General features: G+C 45.0%; 3 protein-coding genes across 3 annotated transcripts; 2 read left to right on the top strand and 1 right to left on the bottom strand.

Annotated features, from left to right (window-relative positions):
• Positions 1-631: 631 nt before the first annotated feature.
• Positions 632-1321, top strand: tomm5 (translocase of outer mitochondrial membrane 5 homolog (yeast)). Its single transcript, XM_070962502.1, has 2 exons — positions 632-844; positions 1160-1321. The coding sequence occupies exons 1-2, from the start codon at positions 724-726 to the stop codon at positions 1192-1194; spliced, it is 156 nt and encodes a 51-aa protein (XP_070818603.1). The 5' UTR covers positions 632-723; the 3' UTR covers positions 1195-1321.
• Positions 1322-1362: 41 nt separating this feature from the next.
• LOC139331147 (zinc finger and BTB domain-containing protein 5-like) lies at positions 1363-4916 on the top strand. Its single transcript, XM_070962499.1, has one exon. The coding sequence runs from the start codon at positions 2657-2659 to the stop codon at positions 4736-4738; it is 2082 nt and encodes a 693-aa protein (XP_070818600.1). The 5' UTR covers positions 1363-2656; the 3' UTR covers positions 4739-4916.
• Positions 4917-5038: 122 nt separating this feature from the next.
• On the bottom strand, positions 5039-8773 carry grhpra (glyoxylate reductase/hydroxypyruvate reductase a). The gene is made up of 9 exons (XM_070962500.1): positions 8497-8773; positions 8068-8198; positions 7213-7285; positions 7009-7125; positions 6787-6875; positions 6578-6679; positions 6338-6473; positions 5884-6014; positions 5039-5775 (listed from the first exon to the last, which is right to left on the bottom strand). The coding sequence occupies exons 1-9, from the start codon at positions 8580-8582 to the stop codon at positions 5654-5656; spliced, it is 987 nt and encodes a 328-aa protein (XP_070818601.1). The 5' UTR covers positions 8583-8773; the 3' UTR covers positions 5039-5653.
• Positions 8774-9124: the final 351 nt, after the last annotated feature.

Below are 9124 nucleotides of genomic sequence, written 5' to 3'. Positions count from 1 at the left end.
ATTTTATTCCTGGTGACGTCTTGTGAAGTCTTGTGACTTCCTTGTGAAGTCCTTGAAGTCTGGTGGTGTCTCGTGTCAGTTTATCACCTCAATAAAAAAAACAAAAAACAAACAAAACAAAACATAACTCTAAAAACAAATATCCCACAAGCAGAATGGGATTACCCACCTGGCAAAGTGGGGAACTGCCCCAGGTGCCCCAAATGCCCTATAATCAATATGTGTTAGAGGTTTGTGGAAATTGATTACAAAGTTGTTTAGCAATCTGCATCACAAAATCACAATAGCAGCTTCAATGATAAAGGTCCTGCATTGGTACTTGAGCCCCTGTGACAACATTTACATGATACATACTGAAGGAAAACTGATCACACAACCAGAGTTTTTAAATGTAATTTAAACATTTAAAAAAGTCAAGTAACTTGTGTATAAATTTAGCAAAACATATATTAAATATTACAAAATGTAATAAATATAATAATCTTTACAAACTTACCTTCTTGTGGCGCTGTAGTCAAATAGTTGTTGACCGCTGCATTTAGGGTGCCACATACTTTTTGCTTTTTGCTCTCTTCATGCGGTTTGTCCCTCCGTGCGCGCCGTCGTGATCGTAACTTCCGCCTTACGCACTTCCGGTTAAGATTATTTCATCCATGCTCCCGAGTGTATGTCCACCACGAAAAGCACGACTGAAGAACAAGAGCCAGTAAACCAGCAGCAGAGATGTTCAAACTGGAAGGACTCGGACCAAAAATGGACCCGGAGGAGATGAAGAAGAAAATGCGACAAGATGTCATCTCGTCTTTACGAAACTTCCTGATTTACGTCGCCCTTCTCAGAGCCAGTGAGTACAGGCGGATGACATTGACATTTAGCTAAATATTGATAACACTGACGTTTTTAACTGTGCGTCAGTGCTATTTAGACCATTGTTCGGTTGCCTCGTGCGTATTTATACACTGACGGAAACGCGAGCGTATGAAAATATAGACATTTTGTTGTTCAGTGGTACACAGTGTGTGTAAGAGTGTGAAGATAAAAGTATAATTTAAAGTCACTATACTCACTCTAATTGTACACATAGTGCTTCGACTGTGCTGCTGAATCTGCACTCATGGTCTTAACAGAAGCCAATCAGCCGTGTTTTCTGTGCTTACAGCGCCATATGTGTTAAAGAAGCTGGACAGCATATGAAGGGAGCAGCTGGTCTCTTCTTCCGCCATCCACTGAGGGTTCACTGCATCAGAGACACTATGGAGCATCATCAGGAGGCAGCTGGGGACTTTACAACTCCTGTTGAAGACGACCGGTGTCTGTCCATGACTGCACCCAAAGAAACACCTCGTTCTCATTTTTAGTGTTGGTTCTTGTTTATTTTCAGTCTGCCTTTCTTGTCAAACACATTGTGATCACTGCTGAATGCAAAGTTTGATAGTGTGCATGCCTGCCGTGTTCACACAGTAAAGGAAGACTATGTTTATTTTGATGGTTGGTTATTACGCGGCAGATGTTCAGTCCTGTACATGTGGAATTGAAACTGTTAAGCTCTGTCAGAAATTTCATAGTTGTGCAAAAAATGTTTGATTATTTTTTTTCATGAATGAGTTTTAACATGATCATCATGACATCACTGAAAATAAAAGGGGGGAACAAGAAATGGGAATTTTGTCACTGTCTACATTTGAACTTAACAACAACCCTACAGCTGTCTGTGTTTCAATTTAGAGAGTTTTGATTCTTATTTATAATATAGGCCAAAGTGCTCAAAGAAACAGGTTTTTTTTTTTTTTTTAATTTCTCTTTTGTGTAAATTCCTCAGAGCAGTTCTCTGCTTCATTTCTATCATTTTCTTCAGTGATGCTGCTGACAGTCCTGGGGTGGTCTAGTAAAGCACCTAAACCTTTGTACTTGAGGAAGCAACAACTGGCAAGCTGTCAGCTCAGAATGAGACTCTTAATTAGATCAAATACACAATGTCAAGTCTAAAACTTAATTGCTAACCACAGCAATAAAGCCCACTGAAAAATAATCACAAACATCAAATGTTTGTATTTTCAATTAACAGTTACCTACCTTTTGTATCAAAATGTAAATAATAAAAAAATAACAATATAAACTATGTTGAAATACACTTGAATATGCAGTTAAGGTTACAGTTTAATTCATTATATTCAACAGAAAGGTGTACCGTAATTTTGCGTAATGCACTTCCGCAAGATCACCACCTGGGGGCGGTGTTGCTTTATTCTGAGGGTCGAAGAGCAAAGAAGTGATGGAGGCGTCGACAATAGACGTTAACCCGGGCTGGTTTTACGAACGCTATGAATCAGTAACATTTGGAATAACCTCAAGAAAAGATATATTACATTATATTTGAGTTGCGGAAGTAGGGGAGGAAAAGATGTGAGGCTAGTATCGAGGCTGTTCGTGGAGACAAAGACTGAGACCGCGCCGCATCCTCCCGTTACTGTTGGCTCAGGTCCGCCCATACTCCAGAGCATCTGAAGGGGACAACAGACAATACTCACACATCACACCGGAGGTAGGCTGTGAAATGTCCGTTCATCAGCTCATTTCCAGCAGATGAGATGTGGATGAGGAGAGGCTGCTCCTGAGTAGCTGGACTGTTTCTGACAATGACCTTCGTTGCGTTGTAATGCCGACAGCCCCGCGGATGCTAGAAAACAACACCTGCAATATTAAACGGCAACAAATCCCACCGCCTATTATGGACTTTCCAGGTCATTTCCAGCATATTTTCAAGCAGCTCAACCACCAGCGTCTCCATGCTCACTTGTGTGATTGTGTGGTGGTGGTTGGAGGCCAGAGCTTCCAGGCTCACCGCTCCATTCTGGCCGCTTGCAGCTCCCACTTCAGGGCTCTTCTGAGCTCCAGTGACAGCGGTGGTGAGACTGGAGGACCAGGAGCTGACACAGGTGGAGGCTCCAGTGTGATGGAGCTAGATCCCGAGGTGGTGACCCCAGAGGCCTTCTCCACCCTGCTAGACATGATTTACACCTCCACCCTCTCTCTGGGGGCCTCCAATGTGATGGATGTTCTACTGGCTGCATCGCACCTGCACCTCAACTCCGTGGTCAAGGCCTGCAAGCTCCACCTGTCCAAGAAAAACTTCCCCGCATCGCCACCTAAAGGCTGGAGGTCAGTGCAACAGCAGCAGCAGCGTTCACAGGCAGAGAGGTCAGTCACATCTGTCATGGAGGAGGACATTGATGAGGAGGAAGCAGGAGTGGAGGTTAGTCAGTCTGGTGGGGTTGAAGACCAGGGGGTGAGGAGCAAAGGTGGTGGCGAGCAGAGCGCTGCACCATGTCAGAAGCACAAGAGAAAGTCAGAGGAGGACAGGCTGTGTGGCAGAAAGAGGTCCTGCAGGCTGCCTGAGGGAAACTATAAGGAGTGTTCACCGACTGTAACCAGGAGCACCATCAGCACAGAGGAGGGAGGAGAGGAGCTGCTGTCCCCAGACTGCCTGAAGACAACCAACGGGCCCTGGGGAGGCCAAGGCGAGGAGGAGGAGGTGGAGGAGAAATATGAAGCAACCAAGGGAGAGTCGGAGGAGATCCAGCTCCCGAGCCAGTCTGACTGCAGCACAGGAGGTGTAGGTGCGTGGGAGAAGGGCGGAGATACAGATGGAGACACTGTGGTCAAAGTAAAGGTGGGAGAAGAAGGGGAGGACAGTGGAGAAGAGCCAAAGATGGAAGCGATTGAGGTGAAAAAGGAAAACCTGAGCTCATACTCTCCAGATTTGGACACGCTACCAAACCATTCTCCTCCATCTCCGCCACAGGAGCGCACACACAATTTGGATACACAACTCAATGACGAGAAAATGGCCCCAGCCTGTCCGACAGAGGGTGATGTGAGCTCGTTGCAGTCTCAGCTGTGCACGGATCTTCGAACTGACGCGCAGAGGGAGGCTGGAGATTTGGGCGAGGACTCGGTAGACGGCGAAGGTCTGGACAGCCTGTCAGAGCTGGCCTTTTCCTGCTTCCTCAATCCCAGCAGTGAAAGTGTAATGGGAGCTCTGGAAGAAGAAGATAGCCTTGCTAGCCTCACTGCTGCTGCTACTGCTGCCGCCGCTGCCAGTGATGCTCCTGCCATCGAACCGGGCCAAAACACAGAAGCTCCATCCTCAGATTCCTCCTCACTTGTTTTTCCAGTTACGTCTGTCCCCTTGCAGCAGCTTCTCCCAACTCAGGGCTCCAGTTTCAGCGACACACTCATCCTCCAGCCCACCCAGAACTCTTTAGCAGGGTTCCTGAGTGGCATCAGACCAGGCATCAGTCTGGAGACCTCCCTCGTCCAACCCTCAAAGCCCGGGAAAAGCTCCGGGGCGACCACCTTCCGTCGCATTGCCCCCAAAGTGCCGCCTGGATCAGAAGCCGGCACGGATCGTTCCTCTGCATCGGCAGGGGACGCTGCTGATCGGCCGCCTCTGACCAGAGCTTCAGAAGACGTTCTGTCCAAGTGTAAGAAGGCAGCTGCTGAAGACCACGTGCTGCTGGTGGAAGGAGAGAAGAAATACGCCTGCAAAATCTGCTGCAAGACCTTCATGAACCTGACTGACTGCAAGAAGCACATTCGCGTCCACACAGGAGAAAAGCCCTATCCCTGTCCTAAGTGTGGCAAACGCTTCAGCCAGTCCTCCCATCTGTACAAGCACTCGAAAAACACCTGCCTGAGCTGGAAAGACGATCAGTCGTTCCCAGACACGCTGCTCTGACCTGCACTCAGCTAACAGGTGTTTCAATTCAACACAGTTGTTTTTAAAAATGCACTCTGTAAACTTGATTATTTATTACCCCATGCACTTCTCCGATCAATTTTTTATTTTATGCTACAGGAAATCACTCAATTACCTTATGTAATTCTTAATTTTTTTTTTGTTTGCAACCATGCTGTGATTTTATTTTTCCATGAAATGAAACAGATAAAATGCAGCCATACTGACGCGAATGCACTGAAAATATTCTCAAAGAGTGACTTGTTCTTTTGTCTGCTGCCAATAAATGATGCACTTCAGTCATTTGCACTGATCTTGAACCCGTTTTGAATTTCGGAAACGCACGCACAAAGCACTACTTTTAAACTAAGCCATCAGTTTTTATTCTTCAGAAAAAATTAGCATTTCACACAAAACTGGAGTGCTGTACTGTCCTGAGGACATGGAGCATTAACATCTGAATAAAGTGCAGAACAAGTGAAACGCTAATCTTAATAACAAACATGAAGAATAGGAGCAATAAGAACCACTGACGCTACTTTGAAGAACGTTTTCCAGTTTAACTGCAGTTTTCTATAGCAGACGTAAGCACGAATACTTTTGACAAGAACTGAGATGAACTGAGCGCAGCTGGTTTGTTCATTAGCTGCTTTTTCAAGAACTTGAATTCATCTAAAATTTCTTAACCATGCACTGAGCATTTCCTTCATCAAAAATGCACGTTTTGGCTTTAACTTTTACCAGTTAATGTAAAAATGTTTGCGCTACATTAGTACTCTTATTATTCTTCTCACCCTTTGTTCAACTTTGGTCTCACACTGGAGACCATTACTACGCCAGTACGTTACTGCGACCTGTCATCCCTGCAGCACCAGAGGAGGCAGCGGTAAAGGCACAGCGGCTCAGGTTCAGGCACTAGAAGGTGAGTTCACTGGGCATGTCTGCGCCCTGTAAACCTCCCAGCAGGTTTTGAGCAGACAAAGCTGCCATGATGCCTCTTGTGGAGTAGGTGGCACTACCGATGTGTGGCAGCACCACTGCATGAAAAGGAAGAACAGAAAAAAAGAGATGTGTCAAATCTGGGTAAAGTGGGGAAAAAAAGGCCAAAAAAACACATCTACGTGTTGCACATCCCGTGTACTCACCACAGTTTTTAAGTGTGAGAAGGGGGTGGTTTGTTGGGAGCGGCTCAGGTGTTGTGACATCCAGTCCAGCTGCAGCTATCTGTCCACTGGTCAAAGCCTCATACAGATCCTCCTGGTTCACCACAGCTCCCCTAAAACCAATAATTCAACTCGTCTTCATTGTTTATGTTCTTCAACAGCGAACACAGGTGGCGTCACAAATACATGACAGCTGTCTGCACACCCAGAGCAATGCTTTTCATGTCAACAGCAATCGATCAATCAAATGCTCTGACAGAAAAAAAAAAGAAAAAATGGCTGCTGCAGACCTGTAATAAACCTACCCAATCATTTCAGTCATCCAATTTTTTTTGGGGTGTATGCTTTAAAAGCTTGCTTACTCTTGCTAGTTTCTCCAATGTTGCCAACCCCAGCTTTAATGCATGCCCCCGTTTGTGATGCTCTGGAAACCTACCTGCTTGAGTTGACGAGGACTGCTGTGTTTTTCATCTTGCTGAAGAAGGCCTTGTCGCACAGCCCCTGGGTTTCTGGTGTCAGGGAGCAGGAAACAACGATGAAGTCGCTCTCAGACACGAGTGTGTCCAAGGGAACTGTTCAACAGAGAGGAGAGGAGGAGGAACAAAAGACAGGAAATTGATCATCAAATATGCAGACCTACTACCCCTCAGCCAAAAGGACCTTTCTCTCCTCTTACCAAACTCTCCGTTCACCTCAGCGGCGTGGGCCTTGGCTGTTCTCCCAGAGTAGAGCAGCCTCTTCACTCCAAAGGGCATGAGTCTCCGAGCAATGGCCATGCCTGAACACAAACACCAGCACTTACTCACCTGCACCTCTGGCTACAGGATCTCGTCGTAATATATAAGCTGCAGAGCCAAAGTAAATGAAGCAATAATAAAGTCTTACCAATGCGTCCCAGACCAATGACTCCTACAGTGCTGCCAGACAGACCATAACCACACAGCCAGAGAGGCTTCCACGAGCTCCAGCCACCACTGAGAGACAGAAAGAGATGGTACAAGCACTGGGTGACTCAATGAAGGCAATTACTTGTACTCTTGGTTAAAATGTTGCAGACACACAGTTACAATCAAATGAGACACTGATTTGTGTAAATGTGTAACTAACTTTTTGACCTCCTCCACTCCCTCGGGGAGCCTGCGGGCGGTGGCCAGCAGCAGAGCCACAGTCAGCTCTGCTGTGGCATCAGTCAGGACATCCGGAGTGTATCCAACACGGATGCCACTGAAAACAAGCCATGCCACACTTCATCATATTACTCCAAGGTTGGTTTTGTATGCATGGGCTATAATTAATTTTAATGTGACCTACCGCTTTTTGATTTCATCGAGAGCCATGTGGTCAAATCCCACAGACAGAGTGCTGATTACTTTCAGGTTTGGTCCTGGAATTAAAGGCACAAACATAAACACGAGCACACTTGATCAACAGACTATTATCACTGTTTTATATGTTTTAATAGGGACTTAAATAAGGAGTGGATTGAGCCATTAGTTGATCAACAGAAAGTGAATTGTTTCATATCATTGTATATTACAGTGTCCATGCAAAGTAATCACCCTCATTGGAAGTTTTCATGTGTTATTGTCTTGCAGCGTTGAATCGAACTAGAGGTGCCCTTGTAGTTCAGTGGTTTAAGATGCTGACGGTGGTGGACACTTTGTGTTGTTTTTAGAGGTGCAGTAAAATTAACATTTTATATTGTTGGTGAGATTAAAACAAGCAATGTGAAGACCTCATCGTGGGCTGTGGAAAGTCGTGATTGTCTGTGAGCACTGTGGGCAGAATCCACCGTTAATGGACGAATTAAAAAAGTGATCAATGCATTACAGTAATTGTTACCAGCAGTCCTAGTTTTACTCGTCTTTAATTAATGTTTTTAATTATGCTCTGTTTATGTATGTAGTAAATAATTTTAGAATTGATTTTAGGATTTTACAGCTCATCAGTGAATAAAAAGCCTTAAGATCAGACATCAGACTTTATCTACACGGATGGTATTTGTTTTTTATCATTTTACCTCGTTTGATATTTTATGTTTTGGGTGTTTTTGGAAGTCCAGGACTCCCTGGAAAGCAATAAAGACACTGAATGGATCGTATCCTGCTGAAATAAAGTAAACTGATCACTTGATTAATGAGTACACTGATCCAGTTCTACAGGCACCTGCAGCATCCAGAACCTCAGCATCGATCTTGTCCGACAGCAGGCACAGAAGCCCGTGAGCCCCCTGCACACCTCTGAGGAGCTCTGTCCTCGGCACGGGTTCATCCGAGTCCCACAGGGACACCTCACACCTGTTTACACGGAGACAAAAGAACCAAATGCATGTGATGGCATGTCATACAGGCTGATTCAGGCATTTAGGCTAGCTGATGAAACTGACTGTAGTGGTGGATGTGTGACCCCAGGTGGGGTTTCAGTCTATCACACTGGACTTTAACGAAGCTGCACAAGAGTGCGACGTCAATCCAACCCAAACTGCCGAATGTGTGCACAGATGTTTGAGTCAAAGCTAAAGACAGCCTGCGTACACTGTGAAGGCCTGTAATATAGTCTGCTGGTACTTAATAAATGTTAAAAAATACTGCGTACACTCCAGCCGCTGTCAGGACCTTCATCCCCTCTGGCGGGATGCGCCTCGTCAAGAAAACCTTCATTAGTTTACCGACTGTCTGCATCCCACTTTAGCGTCCAGATGAACGGAAGTCCTCCTCGGACACAAGACTGTATGAGTTTGTGGGGCAGATGGACGTCTGCACAGCCTAGTCAGACTGCTGTTTCCTCGGTTTTAACCTTCAACGTCTGCTTCGCTCACTGTGGAGGAGTTACACTTCACGCACTACTTCATACATCAGGAAGTACTTCATTTGCTAGTACTGCGCATGCGTGGAGTTGTGGCTGTTTTCATCCATGGCTGAGTATAATTGAACGTTAGAGATCAAATCAACAGGTTTGTCTTGTCAGTTGTCTTGTTGGCGAGTTTGTCAGTCGTTAAAAAAAAAAGAAAGAAAGAAAATGAAAGTACAGTTAATTATTTTTGACGTTTGTCTTTGTGCCATTCAATAGTTTTCTTTATCCTTTAATTTGGCTGTAAATTGTTGAAAAGATCAATAAAGTCAAGTCTAAGTCTAAATTGTAAATCTTAAACATAAAGCATTAACTGTTAACTTGTAATAATACACCATAATTGAGATTAAAGTTTGTATTATTAAGCTGAATC

This window comes from Chaetodon trifascialis, chromosome 5 (assembly GCF_039877785.1).
Source record: "Chaetodon trifascialis isolate fChaTrf1 chromosome 5, fChaTrf1.hap1, whole genome shotgun sequence".
In the NCBI taxonomy this organism is placed as follows: Eukaryota; Metazoa; Chordata; class Actinopteri; order Chaetodontiformes; family Chaetodontidae; genus Chaetodon; species Chaetodon trifascialis.
The sequence above is the reverse complement of the archived record's forward strand: the minus strand, read 5'-3'. Positions and strand labels throughout refer to the sequence as shown.